Raw genomic sequence first — 26,777 nt, forward strand, 5'->3', positions numbered from 1 at the left:
TCCTCTAACCCCGAGGTGGAGCCGGCCGCACAGAGCCCCGTCCCTTCTCTTCCTGCTTTGTGGCCCCAAGTGTGTCTGTGGCCTGGTGCTCTCGTGAGCTGAGCAGCGAGGCGGTCTCTGAGGCAGCGGCCTGGAGCCTGGGGACGTGGCGCGGCTGCATCCACTGTCCTCCTGAGGAGGAGGGGCCTGGGCCCAAGGAGGGTCCTCTCAGCGCTGAGCTCTGCCAGCTTGTGGGAGGGGAGACAGGGAAACAGAACCTCCTCCGTTTATCCTTTTGAAGTGGTTCTTCTTGCTTTTTTTGCTCATCTGAGGTGTTGCAGCTCACTAGCTGGATTCTTCAGTTTGCTTAAAGGTCATTAGGCCCAAATAATCCCGGTTTATCAGTGTTTCTGTGCGAGATGAGGGCTGGGACTTCCCGATCTGCCATCTTGCTTAAAGCGCTGATTAAAATTTCTGAAATGTGTCACAGTGAGGCCAGAAATGGAAAACAGAAACGATAGTTAACTAGTGTGCGTGCTCAGTCACTACAGCCATGTCTGACTCTTTGCGACCCCACGGCCTGTAGCCTGCCACGCCCCTCTGTGCACGGGATTCTCCAGGCAGGAATACTGGAGGGGGTGGCCATGACCTCCTCCAGGGGATCTTCCCCACCCGGGGATTGAACCCAAGTCTCTTACGTCTCCTGCACTGGCAGGGGGCTCTTCACCCCTAGTGCCCCTGGGAAGCCCTGATAGTCCACATACACAGGGAAAACCGAGAAGAGTAAGCAGGTATCTTGTGCTGTTTTTGAATGAGAGAAACGGAGTGATGGTAGGCTGCACTCGGGCTCCCCAGGCGGCTCAGTGGTAAAGAATCTGCCTGCCAGCACAGGACGTGCAGAGACTCACGTTCGATCCCTGGGTGGGGAAGATCCCCTGGAGAAGGACATGGAAGCCCACCTCAGTATTCTTACCTGGAGAATCCATGGCCCAGACGAGCCTGGCAGGCTACTGTCTGTGGAGTCACAAAAGAGTTGGACATGGACTGAGCACAAAGCGCGGGGCACACAACACAGACACAGACAACACACCATCACACACCACACACACACACACCACGAAGAGACTTGCGAGACCCAGGACCAACCCACCTGCCCACTCCCCAGACCAGGGAGCCCCCTCCCTCGGTTCTGTAAGGCTTGTGTGTGCAGTTTCAGGGTTTTGGTAAATGCAGTATCCATCCATCTTGCATACAGGGACCAGTTGTGCCTCCTTCCTGCCCCAAGTGAATCCTTTTTTTTTCCTGCCTGATTGCCTATGACTAGGAACTTCCGTGGTGTGTTGAAACACAATGGTGAGAGTGGGCGTCCTTACCTTGTCCCAGAGCTCCAGAAAGGCTTTCCGCTTGTTACCTTTTGAGGACTGTGTTGACTGTGTGCTTGTCATAAAATCGGTTTTATTACGTTGAGATGTCTTTCCCTCTGTACTCTGGCGAGAACTTTTATGATGAATGGATGTTGCATTTTATCAGTGCTTTCTCTGAACCTATTAAGACGAGCATGTTGTTTTGTCTTTTCTCTTGTTGATGTGGTGACTTACATTGATCGATTTGCACATGTTGAATTATCCTTGTGACTCTGGTATGAATCCAAGTTGATCATGGCGTGTGATTCTTTTTGTGTGTAGTTGAATTCGGTTAGCTAATATTTTGTTGCCCATTTGCGTTTATGTTCATAAAGCGCTCTGTTCTGTAAACTTCTTTTTTGATTGTGTCTTTGTCTGGTTTAGGTATCGGCGTGACGGTGGCTCATAGAAAGGACTTTGGGAGTGTTTCGTCCTCTTCAGTCTCCTGGGAGAGTGTGAAGAGGGTCATGTTAAGTTCCTCTTTGTCAGTCTGGTAGAAGTCCTCCGTGAAGCCATCCAGTTCTGGCCTCTGGTTTGCATGGGAGTTTCAATTGGTGTTATTAGCGGATTCCTGTGTCGCTTCCATTGGCCGGTCTGTTCAGGCTGTCTGGCGTCTTCTTGCCTCCGTTCTGGTGGCTGTGTGTCTCTAGAGACTCGTGCATGTCTTCCAGGTTTGCTGTCGATGGCTCAGCACACAGTGGTTCTTAGTACTCTCTTATAAACTTTTGTATCTCTGAGGTATCATTTTTTAAAAATTGATTAGTTTTGGCTGTGCTGGACTTCCCTGGTGGCTAAGATGGTAAAGAATCTGCCTGCTACTTGGGAAACCTGAGTTTAATCCCTTGGTGGGGAAGATCCCCTGGAGGAGGGCAATGCAACCCACTCCAGTATCTCACCTAGAGAATCTCATGGACACAGGAGCCTGGTGGCCTCAGTCCATGTGGTCGCACAGAGTCAGACATGCCTGAGGGACAGACAGTGCTGGGTCTTCCTCGCTGCCTGGAGGAGCCTGGTGGGCTACAGTCCATGCAGTCACAGAGTTGGACATGCCTGAGGGACAGAGGATGGTGCTGGGTCTTCCTCGATGCCCAGGGGCTTTCCTCCCATTTAGCTGAGCACAGGAGGGTTTTCCCTTCTCTGTGGTGCCTGGGTTCCTCGCTTTGATGGTGTGTCTTGTCACAGGGCACGGCTCTGGGCCCACGGGCTCAGCATTTGCGGCCGGCGGGGGATCTTCTCGCAGCAGGGATGGAACCCGCGTCCCCTGCGTTGGCGGCTGGATTCTTATCCGCCAAGCCACCAGGGAAACCCGGTAGCTGCTCTTGTTCCTTCCATCTCAGTTCTTATTTTGTGTATTGAGTCCCACGTTGTTCCCTTTTGAATTGATGTCATGGACTGGGACTCCTACGGTCGTGTTTCACTTATTCACCATCATGCTTGAAAACTGACCTGTGTTCCTGTAGCAGTCCAGCTTGTGCATTTTTTGTATAAAATTCTGTCGCATATATACACACCAAAACCATTCATTTTGGTGAAAGTGATTTCTGTAACTTTTTCTACTGTGAACAACCCACGTGTCCTTTTCTCCTTGTACACGCATGGCTGTGCACGCATCTTCCTCTGGGTTATACAACTGTGGGCCAGCGCTGTGTCTCTTCCCTTTAACTGAGAGTTGCTGTCGACTCTCCAGATTGACCGGGGCTGATGAGTAACCCCTGCCCATGATGTGCTGGGATTCGTCAGAGTCAGCCTTGTCTCCTCCATGGTTTTCTCTTTCCCTCTCTTACAGATGAACTAGGAGGTGGGCATGTCATTTCAGGGTCCCTGGGGCATAAAACTGAGGTGCAGACGATCCTATGTGATTGTAATGAGAAGGACACATCTGTGCCCATGGGGCCATCAGTGGGGGCTGGCTGCACCAGACTCGGCCTGTAGGAAAGTCCACCTGCTCCTTCCTTCCCACCCGGCCTTTCAGCGCGTTCACCAGGCTCCTTGAGGTTGGCCACAGAGTGCGTTGGCCCCAAAGAGACACACAGTTCACACTGGGCCTTTAAGCATTTATTGCCTGATGATTTTGTCTATGCTGGGTCTGTGTTGCTGCGGGGGTGTGTCTGGTTATGTGAGTGGGGCTGTTCCCTCGCTTTGGTGTCTGGGCTTCTGCAGCACTGGCGTCTCTGGTGGTGTGCGGGCTCCAGGACGTGCCAGCCTCTGTCGCTGCGGCTCATGGATTCAGTTGCTCCCTGGCGTGTGGGGTCTTCAGGATCACGGATTGAACCCGTGTCTCTTGCATTGGCTGGCAGATTCTTCACCACCAGGGAAACCCCATATCAGGGCTCTTTACAAAATGATATATTCCTGAGCTCATTTACCAGTGTAGCCCTGACGGTCACTTCAGACGCCAGGGTGTCCCTTCACACTGACAGTGTTTCTGGAGAGACTACAGCGGGTGTCCTCGGACAAGGAGGAGGGGCATGCAGGGTCCAGAGGGGGCTCAGGGAAGAGTTTAGGATCCAACTGTTCCAAACAGGCCCCATTTAACCCATTTATTCAGTTACTTTAACAGCATTCTGTTTCTGAGAAGAGATGGAGGTCATTGCGCACACCAGAGACGGCGGGCATGAACAATGAGGCTCACGTCCTCCATGCAAGTGGACAGAGCCTGCGGGCATGCAGGGTGAGGACCCACCCCTGCCATGTGGGATGCGCCTCGGGCCAGGGGTGAGAGCAGCCGGGAGCCGGGGCGTCCTCCCCAGGAGGGAGGGGGCCCTGTGAGCAGAGGCCGAGCCCCCTGGGGACGCCTGTGCCTCCTCCCACCCTGCGGCTCATCTCTCCCCCAGGGTCAGAGGCTCATCCAGAAGCTCCTACACCAGAAGCTCGCGTCCTGGGCTCCTGCGCTCTGGGCGGTGCGGGGTCCCGTTGCTCAGCTCCGGGCTGCATCTCGGGCTCCTCCGTGGTCGTGCCAAGCCTGGCAGAGAAGGATCCCGAGGAGCAGCAGGACCGAAGCCGCGAGGCCCATCCGGGTGAGATTCTGCACCGTGTAGTCTGGGGTGAGGGCACACAGGTCAGCGCCAGCCCCGTTACTCACTGTGTGTGCCCAGGGCACCTGCCTCCCGTGAGAAGACGCAGCCCCGAGCCCAACTCCTGACAGGGACGCTGTCCTTGTTCACACTCGCGGGTCTGACAGCGGTGCTGGGGGAGGGTATCAGCCGAGGCCGAGTGTCGTGAAGGGAGGCTGTGGGTGGGCCGTGTCCTCCTCAGGAGACTCCTGGGGTCTCTCTATCTTACTGTCTCAGACGTTCCTGTCAGGACCCTGAGCTGAAGGAGCTCCGACAGCACAGGGTGGGGTGGAGCCCTCCCCTGAGCAGTGGTCTGTGGGGTCCCAGGGTGCGGCCCGCCCCTGAGTGGTGTTTGCAGGGTCCTGGGGTGGGACCCCGCCCCTGATCAGTGGTCTGTGGGGTCCCGGGGTGGGACCCAACGGTGGCTCCCACAGATCCACCTCCCCCTACAGACGCTCGCTCAGCCCTCTGTGTCTGCCAGCTGGACTCTGCCCGCGGGAGGAAGTGATCCCTGCAGCCTCCGGGGGCAGGATGTGGTGGGGGCGGACCTGCTTCTCCACAGACTGAACCCCATCCAGCAGCCTCAGGCCCCTGCAGCCTGTGGCTCTGGCGCCATCTCTGCCTGACTCCCCGCTGCCCCTTGACGATCTGAGGGGCCTTGTCCTCCCAGAGAATGTTAAAATGCCCTGGGGTGGGCTGTCTCCCCTGAGCAGAGAGCCCCGAGACTCCCCAGGTTCGGATCTGGTCTGTGGCTGGGAGACTGGGTCCTGGGAATGAGCCCAGGAAGGCGTCCGCCGGGCTGACCGGAGGACCCCACCTCACCCACCTCTGCCCTGCACGGCCCTGTGGCCTCCCCGAGACCCTCCCACTGACCACCTGCCCCTCCGAGACCCCAGTGTGGGAGGAAGGGACGGGGCGCGGGCTCCAAGGCCCCTCCCTCAGGGGGCCCTCCTTCAGCGCCCCCTCCTCCACCACCGCCCTGCGCTCCCAGGGCAGAGCCCCGAGCTGCTGAGTGAGACGGACAGACTGGGCCTCACCTGCGACCACGAGCGCCAGGGGCTCACTGGGCTGTGACAGCAGGTAGGGGTCTGTGCTGAGTGAGCCGTAGCACCTGTAGGTGCCCCCGTGGGCTGAGGTCACAGGGCTCAAGGAGAACTCGGCCTGGTACCGACCGTCTTGGTCCTGGGAGCGCAGACGCAGGGGGCGATCGGCTGGCCCCTCCTTGGACAGAAGGAAGGTGTCCGTCCTCTCTCCTGACTGACACAGCAGGGTCACATTCTCCCCGGGGGCCACCGTGGGGCCCGGCCGCACCGAGAGGGAGGGTCTGTCTCTGAGCCGTCCTGCAGAGAGGAAGGGGGTGCGGGCGCCGGGCCTGGTTCTGAGCGAGACTCCGCGGGCCTCTCTGGCCCCTCAGCGCTGTCTCTGTTTCTCAGAGTCTCTCCCCTCCCCAACCCCTGTCTCTCTGTCCCTCCCCGGGACCCCTTCCCCTGGTCCCAGCATCATCCCTGGGGCTCCCCAGTGGGGCCTGTGCAGAGTCTGGTCCCCGACTGACCCGCTGGCTCCTCACCTGCCACCAGCAGCTCCAGGGGCTCACTGGGGGCCGACCACTCGGAGGAGAGGCCGTGTCCACCGTAGCATCTGTACTGGCCCCTGTGGATGGTGCCCACCGGGCCCAGGGGGAAGTCGGCCTGAGCGAGCCCCCCCTGGGGCCTCTGGGCAGGGCGCTGGGTGAGTTCCTGTCCCCCCACCTTGGACAGAGCGAATCTGGTGTAGCCAACGTCAGAGCGACACTGGAGGGTCAGGTTCTGTTCAGAGGTGACGACAGTGCCCTGCGGGGTCAGGAGGGAGGGCTTCCCAGACAGCCCTGGGGAGAGACACGTGCTGGGTTGTAGGGACCGCTTCCCTTGTGGACCCCCTCTCCCGGCCCGGCCCCAGGCCTCACCGTGTCTCAGTCTGTGTGTCTGTCCTGTGAGCCCCACGCTCCTCTCCCCACCCTCTCACAGGGGCTCCCCTGGGAGCAGAGACCCCAGTACGTTGTCTTGTCTGCACAAATGTATGGGGTCAGGACGGGATTCCTCATCTGAGACCAGGAGCTCCAGGGGGTTGCTGGGGGAAGACCACACCCGGGGGCTGTGCCTGTAAAAGCTGTAGCATCTGAACGTCCACCTGTGCCCGGGGGTCACGGGGCCCACGGGGAACAGGGCCTGGGTCTGCCCGTCGGGGGTTCGCTCTCCATCCAGGCCCCAAAAGGACTCGTCTTCTCCTTCCTTGGTTAGAAGGAAACTGTTAAATCCCCGACGGGAGCCACACTGGAGGGTCACATTCCCTCCCGACATCACTACAGGGCTCGGCAGGGCTGAGAGGCTGGGTTTGCCGTAGGGTCCTAGGAGAGAAGGAGGCAGCTGGTTCCGTGGGGCCCCCACCCTCGCCTCCCCTCCCCTCCCCAGGGCTGTTCTGTGAGACGGACAGCCCCTGAGAGCAGGTGCCCTCCCGAGGGCAGAGCCCGAGGCCCCCGAGAGTCCCTCACGTGTCACCACCAGCTGCAGGGGGTCACTGCGCTCTGACCAGCCAGTGCGGGTTCTGTAGTAGCACTGATAGCTCCCTGCGTGGTCCTGTCCCATGTTTTGGATGGAGAACTTGGCCTTGTCCCCGGGCTCCAGGGGTTTCTGTCTGTCCCATGAAACTGGGTTTCCCTCTTTATCCAGATGGAACTCCTGGGCCCCCGGGGGACCCTGACACCAGATGGTCACGGGGCTCCCCCAGAAGACCACAGAGCCTGGCTCAGCCCAGATGGTGGGTTTGGGGAGGGTCCCTGGAAGGAAATCAGAGGTGGGCTCACCAGGAGTCTCCCCCAGGTCCTGGCTCTCAGCCCAGACCTCCCAGACTCCCCCTCCGTGAGCCCTGAGCTGCCCTCCCCTTGCCCGCAGCCTGGAGGTGACCTTGTCCTCATGAAAGGAGGGAGCTGGGCCCTGGGAGAGACTCACCGGCCTGCACCTGGGTCCTCAGGCCCACACTCAGCTCTGGAAGAGAGCGCCCTGTGAGAGGTGTGCCCTCAGCCCTGAGCAGCGCCTCTCCACCCGGGGAGTCTCCTGGGCCCTGGGGTCCCCTGACGGAGTAGGCTGGCTGGGGGGTCCCTCCAGACCAGGGCTCCCCCTGCCCCTCCCATCTCACCAAGGCAGAGCAGGGCAGGGAGCGCGGGGGCCATGGCGTCTCTTCCCTGCGGTCCAGGCTGTGAGGATGGAGGAGACCTGGGTGTCCTCCGGACAGACGGACCACAGGGTGTGTCCTCTCTGGGGCTGGGGCTTCCTGTCACATGGCTGTCACATCAGTGTCCCCACAGGAAGGGGAACAGCCTCTTCTTGAAAGCCAGGCGTTGTTCCTGTGACAGTCCCAGTGTGTTCCTGAGACACCCGTTTCAGGTGTGGGCAAGCAGGGCATGTCCTTCCCTCTGAGAGCCTCACCTCGGGGTCTGCTTCCTCCTCTGCCCGCCCATCAGCAGGTCCCTGGGGGTCCTCTCCGTGGACGGGGTCAGCAGGCGCTGGAGATGCTTTGGGGAGGATGCTGTCTCTTGCTGCCCACAGGGCTCAGATACCCAGAGACACACTGTTTTTTTAAATTGCTGGATCATTACTTTACAATATGGTGCTGGTTCTGCCATACATCAGCATGGATCGGCCATGTGTGTCACATGCCCTCCCTCTAGAACCTCCCTCCCCTCTGGGTTGTACAGAGCCCTGTGTGAGCTCGCTGAGTCACAGGACACATTCCCACGTTGTCTGTTTTACACGTGCTGGTGTGCGCATTTCCATGCTACTCTCTCCATTCGTCCCACCCTCTCCTTCCCCTCTGTGTCCACAAGTCTGCTCTTTATGAGGGACAAGTGATCAGAGTGTCCCTGGGCTCAGTGGAGTCCATGTGGCCGAGAGCCCAGAGGAGGCTTCAGGGAATAAGGAAGGAAACTGACTCCTCCACTGCCCTGGGGTGTGGGTTTCCCCCATGGCAGCCCCCTTCAGGGCGTCTCTCTGTATCGCATCACCGTCCAGCCCGCCTTCCTGGGAACAAGCCCCTGGGTGCTTCCTGCCTCCTCAGGGCCCCGGGGTCCTTGGGCACAGTGTCCTCCCGGTCTTGTCGTCACCTGCAAGCTTTAGGGAGTATTGATTGGGGTCAGAGCTCTCACTCTGTTGGAAAACAGATGCTCCTATAAACGTGTACCCGCTGCTCATGTACCTGGGGCGGTGGTGCCCTTTCTCGGCACCTGAGGTTCCTTCTCTGCCTGTTGTCCCGACCCCAGCCCTCAGAGGGGCTGCAGGCTCTTGCTGCCGTCGTCATGGTCAATTTCCAGACGAGGTGACAGCAGGAGAGGGTGGACATGAAGGGCTGCGGGCTGAGACTGCACCAAAGTGGGTGAGTGTGGTACCCACCCAGAGCCTCCTCTCCTTCTAACACTGAGACGTGCTTGGAGAGTGTTTCTGAAACATGTAGCCACAGACAAGGGCAGAAAGAAAGTTCCCCAAATGGAGGGGAACCACAGCAAAGCATGAGAGGTCGGCGGTGTGGCCCCGGCGGCAGGGATCATCTCGGGGTCAGAGTAAGGTTTCCACCCATGTGGACACACAGAGGGAACCATGGTCACAGAAAAATAAAGGGAGGCAAGCATGTGGATTATTTTGTAGAACAGGTGGTCACTGAAAAGAGGTGAAAATTTTCGACGTGAACAATACAGTAGATTTAACACGTTAAAAAGTCATGAGCCAAGAAGGCAGCTAAGCGGCCCTGTATGAAGTCGGAGCATAGCATTGAGGAAATGGTCCAGAGTGCAGCACAGAGTGCAGACAGGGAGATTCAGGAGAGGCGGGCCTGTGCTGAGGGCCAGTGTGGTATCTGTCGTAAGTGTCAGACGGGAAGACGCTCACGACAGACAGCAACGGCTGAGGAAGCAAATAACGGAGCCTCCTTTACTGATGAGAACCGACCTGCGAAGGGCTGGGACTCATGCATGTGCACGTGACACCTGAGGGCCGCCCTGCTGGGCTCCTGACTGAGACTCGGTGCTCATACTTAGGGGCCTGGGCGGGATCAGCGGCCAGGGATCCAGACACGGCACACTTGAGCTAAAGACCCCACACCCTGCAACGGAGAGCCTGTGTGGCGCAGCGACGTCAACAATAGGTTAATTAACTACATATTTGTAAAAATAAATGGAAGTAACATCTGTATCTTGACCTTTCATAGTAAACTGAGAAACTGAAGGTTAAATTTAAAAATTATTTCACGCTCAATTATACAATTTGAAACAGTTAATTCTCTTTTAAGTAAATTTCAAATAAAAAAAGGAAAGTCAAGGCGGACTGGACTGAGGCCCTAAAAATGTTCTGAAACTACTTCCTGTGGAAAACGCAGATTATCAAGAGAATGACCAGCCCACAGGGAGCAGACTGCCCCCTACCAAAAGGGGGCGCTAAAGGATACTGGAGCCATGCCGTCAGGGAATTAACCAGGAAGAGTTCCCCCTGAGTCGGAGTACTTGCAAGGGGCAGAAGTGAGAGCTTCATGCAGAGCACATCCCCAGCTTCCAGGAGGTTCAGCCTCCCGGTGTGGGCCGTGCCTCAGCCTCAACCCGCCAGGTCCTGAGACAGGAGGTGGGCTCTGGGGGCATGGGGCCCTTAACCTTCACAAGCGTTTTCCTCTCCTAGTACTTGAGTCACACGCTGGATTCCAAATAGAGTGTTATCAAGCAACTTGTTAAAAAGAGAATGACGGTGAGAGAAGGCATTTCCAGAGGTGCAAGTTCTTAGATACTGACTGTTTTCACACAGAAAGGGATACTAAGAGATGGCAGAGAGACAGTGAGATGCAACAGAGAGGAACACATGGCCAAAAATGAGCTTTGGAAAAGTACACAGACACACACTTGCACGCACAAACACACCCGCACGTGTGCATGGACAGAGCCGTGCGCATGCCCACACACGTGTATATGAGTACCCAGAGTTCAGGTGAAGCACCGTTAGAACTTTGTCTTTTGTAAAGGAGGAGGAGAATGTGTACGGGTTCGGAAATAAAAATGTAAATACGTATTTTAAGCACGAGAGCAAGTGCCTAAAATGAGCAATGGAATAACTCCCAATGTGCCTGGTGTAATTAAATGAAAGAAAACCTTTTCAACTTTACTGTGGTATAATTGACAAAATTGATGCTGTAAAGAGCAATATTGCATAGGAACCTGGAATGTTAGGTCCATGAATCATGGCAAATTGGAAGTGGTCAAACAGGAGATGGCAAGAGTGAACGTCGACATTCTGGGAATCAGCGAACTAAAGGGGACTGGTCATCTAACTCAGATGACCATTATATCTACTACTATGGGCAGGAATCCCTTAGAAGAAATGGAGTAGCCATCATGATCAACAAGAGAGTCCGAAATGCAGTACTTGGATGCAATCTCAAAATTGACAGAATAATCTCTGTTCGTTTCCAAGGCAAACCATTCAGTATCACAGGAATCCAAGTCTGTGTCCCAACCAATAATGCTGAAGAAGCTGAACGATTCTATGAAGACCTACAAGATCTTTTAGAACTAACACCCCCCAAAATATGTCCTTTTCATTATAGGGGACTGGAATGCAAATATAGGATGTCAAGAAACTCCTGGAGTAACAGGCAAATTTGGCCTTGGAGTACAGAATGAAGCAGGGCAAAGGCTAATAGAGTGTTGCCAAGAGAACGCACTGGTCTAGCAAACACCCTCTTCCGACAACACAAGAGAAGACTCTACACATGGACATCACCAGATGGTCAACACCAAAATCAGATTGATTATATTCTTCACAGCCAAAGATGGAGAAGCTCTATACAGTCAGTAAAAACATGACCAGGAGCTGACTGTGGCTCAGATCATGAACTCCTTATTACCAAATTCAGACTTAAATTGAAGAAAGTAGGGAAAACCACTAGACCATTCAGGTATGACCTAAATCAAATCCCTTATGATTATACAGTGGAAGTGAGAAATAGATTTAAGGGACTAGATCTGATAGAGTGCCTGATGAATTCTGGACTGAGGTTTGTGACTTTGTAGAGGAGCAGAGATTAAGACCATCCCCATGGAAAAGAAATGCAAAAATGGCTGTCTGAGGAGGCCTTACATATAGCTGTGAAAAGAAGAGAAGTGAAAAGCAAAGGAGAAAAGGAAAGATATTCCCATCTGAATGCAAAGTTCCAAGAATAGCAAGGAGATCTAAAAAAGCTTCCCTCAGCAATCAGTGCAAACAAATAGAGGAAAACAACAGAATGGGAAAGACTAGAGATCTCTTCAAGAAAATGAGAGATACCAAGGGAACACTTCATGCAAAGATGGGCACGATAAAGGACAGAAATGGTATGGACCTAACAGAAGCAGAAGATATTAAGAGGTGGCAAGAATACACAGAAGAACTGTACAAAACAGATCTTCATGACCCAGATAATCACAATGGTGTGATCACTCACCTAGAGCCACACATCCTGGAATGTGAAGTCAAGTGGGCCTTAGGAAGCATCACTTTGAATAAAGCTAGTGGAGATGATGGAATTCCAGTTGAGCTATTTCAAATTCTGAAAGATGAAAGATGATGCTGTGAAAGTGCTGCACTCGATATGCCAGCAAAGTTGGAAAACTCAGCAGTGGCCACAGGACTGGAAAAGGTCAGTTTTCATTCCAATCCCAAAGAAAGGCAATGCCAAAGAATGCTCAAACTACCGCACAATTGCACTCATCTCACACGCTAGTAAAGTAGTCCTCCAAATTCTCCAAGCCAGGCTTCAAAGGACATGAACTGTGAACTTCCAGATGTTCCAGCTGGTTTTAGAAAAGGCAGAGAAACCAGAGATCAAATCGCTGCAACTGGAGAAAAGCCCACACAGCAACAATGAATAAATAAACAAACATAAAAAATAGATTTCTAGTGCAGGTTTTAAAAGATGCTTTGATAAATGATAGGAAATTCCCTTCTACTTACGACTTTTTCATTATAAATTGGTGGTGTATTTTATCAGAAAACTTTTGATCTGTTATCATGATGTTTTAAAATTTCTTCTTTTAATATTTGAATTGTATTGATGGATTTTTGTGGATGAAACCAACCACACATTCTTGAAAAAAATAGGTGCATGTGCGTGATATGTGGTCCATTTTATTTACTGATGAATCCTCTTTGTGAATGTTTGTTTAGGAAAACAAACCAGGGAAAAAGAGCTTCCTGAGATTTTCCCATTTTGTAGTTTCCGTGTCACCGTTTGGTCTCAGGTTTCTCTGGCGCAGTGAAATGTTTTGTGGAGTGTGCCCTTCCTTCCTTCTCCCCTCTCTGCGTAAGCTGGTGTAAGCTTGGTAGGTGTGTGTACGAGTGTGTGTTTCATGAGTGCCCACGTGTTCAGATGCATTCACCTGTGAAACTCTCTGGACTCAGAGTTCACTTTAACATATAGGACAATTCAGATTTTCTGTTTATCCTTATGTCCATAATTTTGATAAATTTTATTTTTGAGGCTTTTGGTCTGTGTCATCTACATTTTCTACTATAATAGCATAAAACTGTCCTTCGATGAAGCTTTTACCTTTCTAAAGTCTGAAGGACCTGCCGTCGTGTCCTGATGGCGGTAAAGCAACACCTTCTCTCTTTCTGACTTGGTCCTTGTGCCTAGCATGTGTGAGTGTGGTCCACGCCCTCAGGGACGAAGCTTTCTGGCTTTTCTGATTTTCCTCTCCTTGTTTGTCCTCAGTGGTAGCTACCCCTGTCATTGTTGTTTCCCTGTTCCTCCCTTCGTTTGGAGTAATGTGCTGACCTTTTTCAAAATCACTGATAATTGAGAGTCTGTTGTCTTCTTTATAAAATGAGGATATTAATTATCTTTTTTAAGGAAACTGAAACATGCCTTTCAGTTTTTTAGTAATCTGTTTATTTGTGGCTGTGCTGGGTCTTCCCTGCTTCGTGTGGGCTCTCTCTGATTGCAGCGAGTGGAGGCTGCTGCCTGGCTGTGCACGGACTGCTCACACTCGGGCTTCTCTCGAGGAACACCAGAGCTTCAGAGGAAGCTCTGGGCACCAGGGCTTCGGCAGCTGCAGCGCCCCTAGGCTCAGCTGTCCGGCAGCAAGTGGATCAGACCCATGTCCCATGCATTGGTTGGCAGACTCTTAACCACTGGGCCACCGGGGGTCCAGGATGCTGTTTCTGAGGGTAGAACCAGTTGACCCGAAAGGGTCCCCGGGGCTCCTGGTGGTCTGTTAGGAGCCCAGGGACTGCTGCTGGTGGTTAGGTGGTGTCCATTGCTGGCAGCTCACGTGCCTCCTGGGGTCTGAGATCTGTCCCGGGAGCCTGGGGTCGGGTCCTTCCTGGGCTAGCGGACGGCGAGAGCAGCGTACTCACTGGGCTCTGCTGGGGGCTCCCCTGACGGGGGAGCCGGGGGTGCGGCCGTCCCCCTTCTGACGATCGAGTGGTTCAGCTCGGCGTAGGTCACGTCCTGGGGGGCTTCAGATGTGGCAGCCTGCGGGGGGGAAGGTGTGTGAGATGGAGCGCCTGGGGGCCTGGAGAGGAGGGACCCATCTGCTGTGCATCTGTCCATCCTTCCCGGAATCCCCCCGACCGGGAGGACAGGGGGTGCCTCCCGCCTTCGTGATCTCGGGGGCTCACAGGGCGCCCGTCCCCTCCTGGGGGCCTGCCTCCTGCCTGTTGTGCTGGAGGGAGGCAGTGAGGCAGGACAGGCGCCTCCTGGGTCCGCCGCCCTCGGGTCAGGTCAGCTCTTTCTCCTGATGGAAACTCCAGGGGCCTCCTGACGCCCGGGAGCCTCGGGTGCTTTGTGCAGCCCTGGTTTCTGTCTGAGCCCGGACCTCTTGCTCATCTGGCCCGGCACACGGCCGTCTTCCTGCTAAAGCGCGTCCCTCCTGCCTCAGGACCTTCCTCCCGAGTCTGCCTGCCCTGAGCGCCCAGTCCGTCTCTTGATTTACTTTCCTCGTCAGCACCTTGCATTCTGGGACTCCGCCAGCTTGTTGGCGTGGGGCCCCTCTCACCACGAGCTGAACACCTGCCATACCTGCAGGGCCTGGGGGGTGGCGTCCGCTCTCCCGCGCCCTTTGCTGGGGGTGAAGGAGGGGAGCCTGGGCCATGTGGGCCATCCACTGATGTACGTGTCCTCATGAGACCTGGGGCTGCACCCCTACACCATAAGGTCAGCCAGAGGACATGGCGCCCTGAAGGAGGGGCCGTGAGGTCACAGGGCAAGGGGAGGGTGGGGTCACATCAGGACCCAGGGAGCCGGGAAGGAGGGGTGGGGTGGGCGTGGCTGGAGCTGGGGTGTGAGCACAGCAACGCGTGCGCTGGGCTGAGTTTGGCAAAAGGAGGTCTGTGGTGGCCAGACGGGAGCAAGGGTCTCACCCGATGGTCCAGCTGCAGCCCCACCTCAGAGTGTGTGTCGCTCACGGCAGCATCTGCAGCAGAGCAGGGGGCACCGCTAGGTAGGGTTCGGAGAGCCTCAGGGCTGGAGCCCCCGCCCTGCACCCTGGGGGGGGGGTGCTGTGTAGTCTCCCACCCTTCTGAGCATCCCCCCCACGGCCTCCAGAGGTCTCTGTGCCCCCCCACCCTGCACCCGAAAGTGCTGTGTGGGGTTTCAGTCCCCAGCCCCGGTCCCCCATCCTTCTGAGCATCCCCCCCACTGCCTCCAGAAGTCTCTGTGCCCTCCCGTGGGCCGCCGCCTCTCCTGCTCACAGATGGCCTGGTCCTGGGCGCCTGTGGCTGGGCTGGAGCTGAGGAGGGGACACTGTGTCAGGGGGAGAAGGTGGGGTGCTGTGGGTGGGGGCTCTGGGGGTGTTGGGGCGGGAGTTACCTGCTCTGCGGGTCCCTGTCCTCAGGCCCTGGGTCTGCCACCCCTGTCGGAGGTTGGAAATCAGCCTCAGCCTGGGCTGGGTCTCGGGACAGAGGCTCGGCCCCGGGGACATGGTGCCCCCGCCCTCCACGTGGGATTCAGGAGGAGAGAAGGCAGCCTGGGTTCGTGGTGCATGTCAGTTCGTGACATGGAGAAGGAGGGGAATGGCTTAAATGAGTGCACGTGGGCTGACCGTGGGTGTTTTTTTCCACTAGATTTTCAGATTTGAGATTCTGGAAAAATTTTTTAATGAAATATCGTTGATTTGTAATATATTAGTTTCAGGCATACAACATATGATTCAATGTTTTTATAGGTTATACTCCATTTAAAGTTATTACGAAATAATTGCTACATTCCCTGTGCTATCCAGTATATCCTTCTTGTTTATTTCATACACAGTAGTCTGTGTCTCTAGTCCACACTCCTCATCTGCCCGACCCCCCGGTAACCATTAGTTATTTTTCTGTATCAAGGACTCTGTTTCTGTTTTTCATATATGTTCCTTTGTATTATTTTCCAGATTCAGTATGTACCAATGCTATCATAAAGCGTTTATGTTCCTCCGAGTTATTTCAGTAAGCGTAATACTCTCTAGGTTCATGTATGCTGTTGCAAATGGCAGAGTTTCCTTCTTTTCTATGGCTGAGTAATATTCCATTCTATGTATATGTGGATACACACACACACACACACACACCACATTTTCTCTGTTCATTCATCTGTGCTGGACAGTTGGGTTGCTGACATATCTTGGCTATTGTAAATTGGCTACATGAATATTGGAATGTTTGCATCTTTTTAAATTAGTGTTTTCATTTTGTTCAAACATATACCCAGCAGTGGATTTGCTGGATCATATGATAATTCTGCTTTTACTTTTTAAGGAACCTCCATATGGTGGGAAAACATTTTTTAAACTGACTGTTCCCATGTCCTTGGTTTCCCTCTGTCTGATGCCCTAAGGCCTCCAGGGGTCCGAGTCACCCCGTTCCTTACTCACGTGACTTCCTGCATCTGTCCTGACCCCGGTGTTGGAGGAAGAGAAAGAGGAGGACGAGGAACAGCAGGACGAAGGTCACCAAGACCCCGATGAGGGCACTCAGGTACCACGTGAGGCCTGGGGCACCAGAGACGCCTGAGTGAGCCAGGGGTGCCGTTTAGCTGGGCACCTGCTGTGTGCAGACTAGTGCTGGGGTCTGTGCGTCCACATCCAGCCCACCCGACCCATTTGCAGACGAGGAGACTGCGGCACAGAGAGGGAGATCACTCGGGGGCCCTGGTGACCCAGCCTGGAGGTGGCAGAGCCGGGACTGGAACCAGGGCCGTGGGCACCCTGAGCTCCTCCTGAGCTGGCCCCCAGGAGGACACTAGCTTCCTGCTCTGGGGGGCCCTCACCTGCAGGGGGCTGTCCGAGGGTCTCAGCTGGAGCTGAGGGTCCTCCCTTGTCCCCTCCCCTCCCCCACCGCAGCGGGGGCGGGGGGAGGGGCAGGCTGCACGGAGGGGCTTCTGGGTCCTCCCCTCCCTCCCCACACGCTGCAGTAGAGGGGACAGGCCCCCCACAGTCACCTCCTCGGGGGCTCCCTGTGCTCCTTGTCCGATGCAGGGTCACACCCAGGTCAGAACTGAGGAAATCTAAGATCTGGGGCACGGGTCTCTCCTTTTACACCGGGAGAAGCTGAGGCCCGCACGGGGGGGTGGTGACGGTGAGGGAGTCCACATCAGTGTCTCCAGAGACGCCTGAACCGGGGGCATAACTCAGCCCTGCTCGGCCCCAGACTCGCCACCACCTCGCCAAGAGCCTGCTCCCCTTTCTGCAGTTTCTGACTCCACTGAGGGGTGGAGCTGATGGAATGGATGCCTGGTGGCCGCTGGGGGTCAGGAAAAGGGTGGGGGCGGGGCCGCCTCCCCCTCCACAGCCCTGCTCCCCCAGCCTTGGCCCCCCGACCCCTAGCCGTTCACCCGGCAGCCCAGAGCCCCTGCAGTCTGTGTTGATGATCTGAGGGGGTATTAGATCCTCCAGCTCCCACACCGCCCTGGGCTGGGCTGTCTCCCCTGAGCATAGAGCCCTGACAGTCCATAGGTTCAAATCTGCGTCTGTGGCTGGGAGAATGGGACCTTGGGAGGTTGAGCCCAGGAAGAGGTGCCCTGGGCTCACCCAGGGTCCCCATCTCACTCCCCTCTGCCCTGCACGGCCCTGTGGCCTCCCGAAGACCCTCGCACTGCCCACCTGCCCCTCCGGGACCCCAGTGCGGGAGAAAGGGGCGGGGTGTGGGCTGCGAGGCCCCTCCCTCAGGGGCCCCTCCCTCAGCGCCCCCTCCTCCACCACCGTCCTGCGCTCCCAGGGCAGAGCCCCGAGCTGCTGAGTGAGACGGACAGACCTTGCTCACCTGAGACCACGAGCACCAGGGGCTCACTGGGCTGTGACAGCAGGTAGGGGTCTGTGCTGAGTGAGCGGTAGCATCTGTAGGTGCCCCCGTGGGCTGAGGTCACAGGGCTCAAGGAGAACTCGGCCTGGTACCGCCCGGCTTGGTCCTGGGAGCGCAGACGCAGGGGGCGATGGGCTGTCCCCTCCTTGAACAGAAGGAAAGTGTCCGTCCTCTCTCCTGACTGACACAGCAGGGTCACATTCTCCCCGGGGGCCACCGTGGGGCCCGGCCGCACCGAGAGGGAGGGTCTGTCTCTGAGCCGTCCTGCAGAGAGGAAGGGGGTGCGGGCGCCGGCCCGGGTTCTGAGCGAAACTCTGTGGGCCTCTCTGGCCCCTCAGCGCAGTCTCTGTTTCTCAGAGTCTCTCCCCTCCCCGACCCCGTCTCTCTGTCCCTCCCCGGGACCCCTCCCCCTGGTCCCAGCATCACCCCTGGGGCTCCCCCGTGGGGCCTGTGCAGAGTCTGGTCCCCGACTGACCCGCTGGCTCCTCCCCTGCCACCAGCAGCTCCAGGGGCTCACTGGGCGCCGACCACTCGGAGGAGAGGCCGTGTCCACCGTAGCATCTGTATCGGCCCCCGTGGACGGTGCTCACTGGGCCCAGGGGGAAGTCGGCCTGAGAGAGCCCCTCCTGGGGCCTCCGGGAAGGGCGCTGGGGGAGGTCCTGTCCCCCCTCCTTGGACAGAGCGAATCTGGCGTAGCTGACATCAGAGCGGCACTGGAGGGTCAGGTTCTGTCCAGAGGTGATGACAGGGCCCTGCGAGGTCAGGAGGGAGGGCTTCCCAGACAGCCCTGGGGAGAGACACGCGTCGGTTGTTGGGACCGCTTCCCCATGAACCCCCCCTCCCGTCCCGGCTCCAGGCCTCGCCATGTCTCAGTCTGTGTGTCTGTCCTGTGAGCCCCACGCTCCTCTCCCCACCCTCTCACAGGGGCTCCCCTGGGAGCAGAGACCCCGGTACGTTGTCTTGTCTGCACAAATGTATGGGCTCAGGATGGGACTTCCTCACCTGGGACCAGGAGCTCCAGGGGGTCGCTGGGGGCCGACCACACCTGGGGGGTGTCCCTGTAAAAGCCGTAGCATCTGAATGTCCACCCGTGCCCGGGGGTCACAGGGCCCACGGAGAACAGGGCCTGGGTCTGCCAGTTGGGGGCTCGCTGTCCATCCAGGGTCCGAGACGACTCATCTTCTCCTTCCTTGGTCAGAAGGAATCTGTTAAATCCCTGATGGGAGCCACACTGGAGGGTCACGCTCCCTCCCAAGGTCACCACAGGGCTCGGCAGGGCTGAGAGGCTGGGTTTGCTGTAGGATCCTAGGAGAGAAGGAGGCAGCTGGATCTGGGGGCTCCCCCTTCCCCCCCCCCCCCCGCCCAGGGCTGGGCTGTGAGAGGGACACCCCCTGAGAGCAGACCCCCTCCTGAGGGCAGAGCCCGTAGCCCCCGAGAGTCCCTCACCTGTCACCACCAGCTCCAGGCGGTCACTGCCCTCTGACCAGCCAGTGGGGGTGCTGTAGTAGCACCGATAGCTCCCTGCGTGCTGCTCCGTCATCTGTGGGATGGCCAGCTGGGCCTTGTCCCCGGGCCCCGGGGGTTTCTGTCTGTCCCAGGGGACTGAGGTGCCCTCTTTATCCAGATGGAATACCTGGGCCTCCAGGGTCCCCTGACACCAGATGGTCACGGGGGTCCCCGAGGGAACCACAGAGCCCGGCTCAGCCCAGATGGTGGGTTTGGGGAGGGTCCCTGGAAGGAAATCAGAGGCGGGCTCACCAGGCGTCCCCACCAGGCCCCAGCTCTCAGCCAGACCTCCCAGACTCCCCCTCTGTGAGCTCCAGGCTGCCCTCCCCATCTCATTGCCAGACACCCTTGGGGAGACTAGACTGTAGGGACGGCTCCTCCCATGAGCCCCTTCTCCTGTTCTGGTCCCCAGGCCTCACCGTCTGCAGTCTGTGTGTCTGTCCCATGAGCCCCACCCCCTCACCCCACCCTCTCCTCTGGGACAGCTCCAGTAGAAAAGCATCGAATGCCCACCCTGGTGCCTCAGCAAGTTGGGAGGTCAGGACGGTACTTCCTCACCTGCCACCAGGAGCTCCAGAGGGTCACTGGGGGCGGACCACACCCGGGGGGTGACGCTGCTAAAGCCGTAGCATCTGAACCTCCACCCGTGTCCAGGGGTCACAGGACCCACAAGGAACAGGGCCTGGGTCCACCCATCTGGGCTTCGCTGTCCAGCCAGGGTCCAAGAGGACTTGTCTTCTCCTTCTTTGGTCAGAAGGAATATGTTAAATCCCTGATGGGAGCCACACTGGAGGGTCACGCTCCCTCCCAACGTTACCACAGGACTTGGCAGGGCTGAGAGTCTGGGTTTGCTGTAGAGTCCTAGGAGAGAAGGAGGCAGCTGGTTTTGTGGGGCCCCCACCCTTCCCTCCCCTCCCCAGGGCTGGGCTGTGAGAGGGACACCCCCTGAGAGCAGACCCCTCCAGAGGGCAAAGGCTGAGGCCCCCGAGTGTCCCTCACCTGTCATCACCAGCTCCAGGGGGTCACTGGGCTCTGACCAGCCAGTGGGGGTGCTGTAGTAGCACCGATAGCTCCCTGCGTGGTCCTGTCCCATGTGTTGGATGGAGAACCTGGCCTTGTCCCGGGGCTCCAGGGGTTTCTGTCTGTCCAAGAGAACCGGGCTTCCCTCTTTATCCAGATGGAACTCCTGGATCCCCAGGGTCCCCCGACACCAGATGGTCACGGGGCTCCCCCAGGAGACCACAGAGCTGGGCTCAGCCCAGATGGTGGGTTTGGGGAGGGTCCCTGGAAGGAAATCAAATGTGGGCTCACCAGGCGCCCCCGCCAGGCCCCGGCTCTCAGCCCAGACCTCCCAGTCTCCCCCTCCGTGAGCCCTGAGCTGCCCTCCCCTTGCCCACAGCCTGGGGGTGACCTTGTACTCATGAAAGGAGGGAGCTGGGCCCTGGGAGAGACTCACCGGCCTGCACCTGGGTCCTCAGGCCCACACTCAGCCCTGGAAGAGAGCGCCCTGTGAGAGGTGTGCCCTCAGCTCTGAGCAGCGCCTCTCCATCCCGGGAGCCTCCTGGGCCCTGGGGTCCCCTGACAGAGCAGGCTGGCTGGGGGGTCCCTCCAGACCAGGGCTCCCCCTTCCCCTCCTCATCTCACCAAGGCAGAGCAGGGCGAGGAGCGTGGAGGCCATGGCGTCTCCTCCCTGCGGTCCAGGCTGTGAGGATGGAGGAGACCTGTGTGTCCTCCGGACAGACAGACCACAGGGTGTGTCCTCTCCAAGGCTGGGGCTACCTGTCACGCGGCTGTCACTTCAGCGTTCCCACAGGAAGGGGAACAGCCTCTTTTTGAAAGCCTGGCGTCATCCCCATTACAGTCCCAGTGTATTTCTGAGATGCCCCTTCCAATAGAGGGCATCCAGGACATGGCCTTCCCTCTGCAAGCCTCACCTCGGGGTCTGCTTCCTCCTCTGCCCACCGATAGCAATCCCTGTGGGGTTCTCACTGTGGATGGGGTCACCAGGCCCTGGAGATGCTTCGGAGAGGATGCCAGCCCCTGCTGCCCGCAGGACTCAGATCCCCAGAGACACTTTTTTTTTTTTTTTTTAATTGGAGGACCGTTACTTTACAATATGGTGCTGGTTTCTGCCATACATCAGCATGGATCGGCCTTATGTGTCACATGCCCTCCCTCTACAACCTCTCTCCCCTCTAGGTTGTCACAAAGCCCCTGTGTGAGCTCTGTGAGTCACATGGCACACTCCCCCGTGGTCTGTTTTACACGTGCTGGTGTGCACGTTTCCATGCTACTCTCTCCATTCGTCCCAACTCTCCCTCCCCTCTGAGTCCACAAGTCTGCTCTTTATGAGGGACACACAGTCAGCGTCTCCCTGGGCTGAGCGGAGTCCATGTGGCCGAGAACCCAAAGGAGATGCTCAGGGAGTAAGGATAGAAACTGACTCCTCCCCTGCCCCGGAGTGTGGGTTTTCCCCGTCACAACCCCCTTCAGGGGTGTCTCTCTTTATCGAATCACCGTCCAGCCCACCTTCCTGGGAACAAGCCCCTGGGTACTTCCTGCCTCCTCGGGGCCTCGGGGTCCTTGGGCACAGTCTCCTCCCGATCTTGTCATCACCTGCAAGCTTTAGGGGGTATTGATTTGGGTCAGAGCTCTCACTCTGATGGAGAACAGATACTCCTGTAAACGTGTGCCCGCTGCTCATGTACCTGGGGCGGCGGTGCCCTTTCTCGGCACCTGAGGTTCCTCCTTTGCATGTTGTCCCGACCCCAGCCCTCAGAGGGGCTGCGGGCTCTTGCTGCCATCGTCATGGTCAATTTCCAGACGAGGTGATGGCAGGAGAGGGTGGATGTGAAGGGCTGCAGGCTGAGACTGCACGTAGAGGGTGAGTGTGGTGCCCACCCGGAGCCTCCTCTGCTCCTAACGCTGAGACGTGCTTGGAGAGTGTTTCTGAAACACGAAGCCACAGACAAGGGCAGAAAGAAAGTTCACCAAATGGAGGGGAAGCACAGCAAAGCAGGAGAGGTAGGCCATGTGGCCCCGGCAGTGGGGATCATCTCGGGGTCGGAGGAAGGTTTCCACCCATGTGGACACACAGAGGGAACCGTCGTCACAGAAACATAAAGGGAGGCAAGCACGTGGATTATTTTGTAGAACAGGTGGTCACTGAAAAGAGGTTAAAATTTTCAACGTGAACAATACAGTAGATTGAACACGTTAAAAAGTCATGCAGTCAAAAAGACAGCTGAGCGGCCACGTATGAAGTCGGAGTATAGCATTGAGGAAATGGTTCAGAGTGCAGCACAGAGTGCAGACAGGGAGATTCAGGAGAGGCGGGCCTGTGCTGAGGGCCAGTGTGGTATCTGTCGTAAGTGTCAGATGGGAAGACGCTCAGCACAGACGGCAACGGCTGAGGAAGCAAATAACGGAGCCTCCTTTACTGACGAGAACCGACCTGCGAAGGGCTGGGACTCATGCCTCTGCATGTGACACCCGAGGGCCGCCCTGCTGGGCCCGTGACTGAGACTCGGTGCTCCTTACTTAGGGGCCCCAGCGGGATCACTGGCCAGGGATCCAGACACGGCATACTTAAGCTAAAGACCCCACACCCTGCAACGGAGAGCCTGTGTGCCAGAGCGACATCAACAAATAGGTTAATTAATTACAACAAATAGGTTATATACAACAAATAGGTTAATTAATTACATGGTAAAAAAAAAGTAACATTCGTATCTTGACCTTTCATAATAAACTGAGAACCTGAAGGTTAAATTTAAAAAGTATTTGGTACTGAATTATACAATTTGAAACAGTTAATTCTATTTTAAGTAAAATTCAAGTAAAAAAAGGCAGACTGGACTGAGGCCCTGAAAATGTCCTGAAATTACTTCCAGTGGAAAACGCAGATTATCAAGCGAATGACCAGCCCACAGGGAGCAGACTGCCCCCTACCAAAAGGGGGCGCTAAAGGATACTGGAGCCATGCTGTCAGGCATTAACCAGGAAGAGTTCCCCCTGAGTCGGAGCACTTGCAAGGGGCAGAAGTGAGGGCTTCATGCAGAGCACAGCCCCAGCTTCCAGAAGGTTCGGCACCGCCTCCCGCTGTGGGCCGTGCCTTAGCCTCAAACCGCCAGGTCCTCAGAGAAGAGGTGGGCTCTGGGGGCATTGGGCCCTTAACCTTGACAAGCGTTTTCCTCTCCTAGTACTTGAGTTACACGCTGGATTCCAAATAGGAAGTGTTCTCAAGCAACTTGATAAAAAGAGAATGAGGGTGAGAGAAGGCATTTCCAGAGGTGCAAGTTCTTGGATATTGATGGTTTTCACACAGAAAGGAATACTGAGAGATGGCAGAGACAGTGAGATGCAACAGAGAGGAACGCATGGCCGAAAATGAGCTTTGGAAAAGTACGCAGACACACACTTGCATGCACAAACACACCCACACGTGTGCATGGAGAGAGACGTGCACATGCCCACACACGAGTATATGAGTACCCAGAGTTCAGGTGAAGTACCGTTAATACTTTGTCTTTTCTAAAGGAGGAGGAGAATGCATACGTGTTCAGAAATAAAAATGTAAATACGTATTTTAAGCACGAGAGCAAGTGCCTAAAATGAGAAATGGAATAACTCCAAACGTGCCTGCTGTAATTAAATGAAAGAAAACCTTTTCAGCTTGACGGAGGTATAATTGAGAAAATTGATGCTGTAAAGAGCAATATTGCATAGGAACCTGGAATGTCAGGTCTATGAATCAAGGCAAATTGGAAGTGGTCAAACAGGAGATGGCAAGAGTGAACGTCGACATTCTAGGAATCAGCGAACTAAGATGGACTGGAATGGGTGAATTTAACTCAGATGACCATTATATCGACTACTGTGGGCAGGAATCCCTTAGAAGAAATGGAGTAGCTCTCATGGTCAACAAGAGAGTCGGAAATGCAGTACTTGGGTGCAATCTCAAAAATGACAGAATAATCTCTGTTCGTTTCCAAGGCAAACCATTCAGTATCACGGTAAGCCAAGCCTATGCCCCAAACAGTAATGCTGAAGAAGCTGAACGATTCTATGAAGACTTACAAGACCTTTGAGAACTAACACCCCCCCAAAATATGTCCTTTTCATTATATGGGACTGGAATGCAGAAGTAGGAAGTCAAGAAACATCTGCAGTCACAGGCAAATTTGGCGTTGGAGTAGAGAATGAATCAGGGCAAAGGCTAATAGAGTTTTGCCAAGAGAACGCACTGGTCATAGCAAACACCCTCTTCTAACAACACAAGAGAAGACTCTACACATGGATATCACCAGATTGTCAACACTGAAATCAGATTGATTATATTCTTTGCAGCCAAAGATGGAGAAGCTCTATACAGTCAGCACAAACAAGACGTGGAGCTGACCGTGGCTCAGATCATGAACTCCTTATTGCCAAATTCAGACTGAAATTGAAGAAAGCAGGGAAAACCACTAGACCATTCAGGTATGACCTAAATCAAATCCCTTATTGCCAGGGTCCAGCCCCGGCTGATCCAGGGTATTCGAAGCAGGGACGGCGTCGGCGAGGATCAGGATACAATAGCTTCAATTAGATATTAATTAGAGATGTAAAGAGTAATAGAATGAGGATAGCTCAGTAGGAAAATTCAGTAGAGAAAAGAGGCTGAGTAGCTTGGTTTACGTGGGAGACCAATAAAACTTCAAGACAAGAAGTTTGCGCCACTTACGTAGGCCGCAGGCGTCCTTTCGTTCTCCTGAAGGAGAGGAGACACTGAGGCCTCCCCGGTCGGATCTTAGAAGCCTGGGCATAATTAGTAAGCATGGCGGGTTCTGCGCTCCAGATGGAGACTCAGCCAGAGTGAGAGACAGAGAGACATTGGGAGACCAGTATTTCGAGAAACTGATCCCAATTCTTTATTTTTCATGGTCTACATTTATACACTGAGATGTTATGTAACAGTCAAGTGGGGTCAGCAGTCCTGACTTTTATCAAAGTCAGGTGCTTCATACAAATGTATACAGAGGTCTTAGGCGTGTTACATCATCTTCTGGCCAGGGGGCCTGCTGACAATTTATGACCCTCTCCTTGTGACAGCGGTCAGTCAACCAGGACACTTATTTCTCCAGGGGTGATTATTCTTAAAACAGACACGACCCAAATAAAGTTACATTCCTATAGGGTGAGGGTGTAGTGGGTTTTAGTTAAGGAAAGAATTTACTTAGCCTAAGGTCTAACGTGATTAATATCAAAGGTTAATACTTATTTCTTCTATATATTCATTAATGTGTGTAAGGGCAGGGGATATGGAGACTTAGCAACAAACATTGGCTCAACAAATGAAAAACCCTTCACCAGTACAATTTCTAATCAGCCCATTATACTTATACTAATAGTTTTCTAACTTTTCTAAGGAACCTGTTTTTAGAAGGTTTAAAGCATCTCGTGCCTCTCACGGTTGAGAGGCTGTGAGCAATCACATGTGGCCAGACAAGCCTGTCAGGCAGGCTAGAGAACCTTCAGAGAAGGTTGTAGGTTAAAACACTCTTGTCACGCCCAGGAGTTTTTATTATCTGGAGCTCTAGGTTAACTCCTTCTCCGAAAGAGGTGGTGGGGGACAGCCCCCCCTAAAGTCAGAGGTGTAGGCGAGCACAAAGTAGTAAAGTAGGCAGGCTCTGGTTATGGGGGTAGATGCTCAAGAATTTCCAGGGGGACTCCTGAGGCTCGATCCTGCCTTTGCGTATGTCTAGCCTCCTTCCTCATGACCTTTGTCATGGGCGGAGTGCCTCACGCCGGCCCCCAACACCTTATGATTATACAGTGGAAGTGAGAAATAGATTTAAGGGACTAGATCTGATACACAGAGTGCCTGATGAACTCTGGACGGAGGTTTGTGACTTTGTACAGGAGCAGGGATGAAGACCATCCCCATGGAAAAGAAATGCAAAAAATGGATGTCTGGGGAGGCCTTACAAATAGCTGTGAAAAGAAGAAAAGTGAAAAGCAAAGGAGAAAAGGAAAGATATTCCCATCTGAATGCAGAGTTCCAAAAAAAGCAAGCAGAGATAAAAAAGCCTTCCTCAGCAATCAATGCAAACAAATAGAGGAAAAGAACAGAATGGGAAAGACTAGAGATTTCTTCAAGAAAATTAGAGATACCAAGGGAACATTTCATGCAAAGATGGGCACATTAAAGGACAGAAATGGTATGGACCTAACAGAAGCAGAAGATATTAAGAGGTGGCAAGAATACACAGAACTGTACAAAACAGATCTTCATGACCCAGATATTCACGATGGTGTGATCACTCACCTAGAGCCAGACATCCTGGAATGTGAAGTCAAGTGGGCCTTAGGAAGCATCACTTTGAACAAAGCTAGTGGAGGTAATGGAATTCCAGTTGAGCTATTTCAAATCCTGAAAGTTGATGCTGTGAAAGTGCTGCACTCAATATGCCAGCAAATATAGAGAATTCAGCAGTGGCCACAGGACTGGAAATGGTCAGTTATCATTCCAA

General features: G+C 55.0%; 1 protein-coding gene across 8 annotated transcripts; it reads right to left on the reverse strand.

Moving 5' to 3' along the window:
- Positions 1-3,908: 3,908 nt before the first annotated feature.
- On the reverse strand, positions 3,909-21,019 carry LOC618416 (leukocyte immunoglobulin-like receptor subfamily A member 6). Of its 8 annotated transcripts, XM_024988976.2 has the most exons (13): positions 20,908-21,019; positions 20,720-20,755; positions 20,263-20,547; positions 19,822-20,124; positions 19,204-19,488; positions 18,760-19,062; positions 18,233-18,544; positions 17,719-18,021; positions 16,332-16,448; positions 15,290-15,332; positions 15,172-15,209; positions 14,842-14,894; positions 12,369-13,954 (listed from the first exon to the last, which is right to left on the reverse strand). In XM_024988976.2, exons 1-13 carry the CDS (start codon positions 20,939-20,941, stop codon positions 13,808-13,810), a joined length of 2,259 nt encoding a protein of 752 aa, XP_024844744.1. In that variant the 5' UTR covers positions 20,942-21,019; the 3' UTR covers positions 12,369-13,807. The 8 variants fall into 8 exon arrangements, 7 of the variants coding, with proteins under 7 accessions (XP_059740392.1, XP_059740393.1, XP_059740391.1 ...); XM_024988982.2 differs by lacking the exons at positions 19,204-19,488; positions 19,822-20,124; XR_009493701.1 differs by lacking the exons at positions 12,369-13,954; positions 14,842-14,894 and having other exon boundaries at positions 15,192-15,209; positions 15,290-15,561.
- Positions 21,020-26,777: the final 5,758 nt, after the last annotated feature.

This window comes from Bos taurus, unplaced genomic scaffold (assembly GCF_002263795.3).
Source record: "Bos taurus isolate L1 Dominette 01449 registration number 42190680 breed Hereford unplaced genomic scaffold, ARS-UCD2.0 Leftover_ScbfJmS_1578, whole genome shotgun sequence".
In the NCBI taxonomy this organism is placed as follows: Eukaryota; Metazoa; Chordata; class Mammalia; order Artiodactyla; family Bovidae; genus Bos; species Bos taurus.

Bases quoted from the DNA above. Each gene is read 5' to 3' on its own strand.
- LOC618416 (XM_024988976.2), bottom strand. From the start codon at position 20,941: ATGGCCTCCACGCTCCTCGCCCTGCTCTGCCTTG. The intron at 20,756-20,907 runs GTGAGATGAGGA...GCTCTCTTCCAG, and splicing joins CCTCGCCCTGCTCTGCCTTG to GGCTGAGTGTGGGCCTGAGG. The intron at 19,489-19,821 runs GTGAGGAAGTAC...ATTTCCTTCCAG, and splicing joins TCTGGAGCTCCTGGTGGCAG to GGACCCTCCCCAAACCCACC.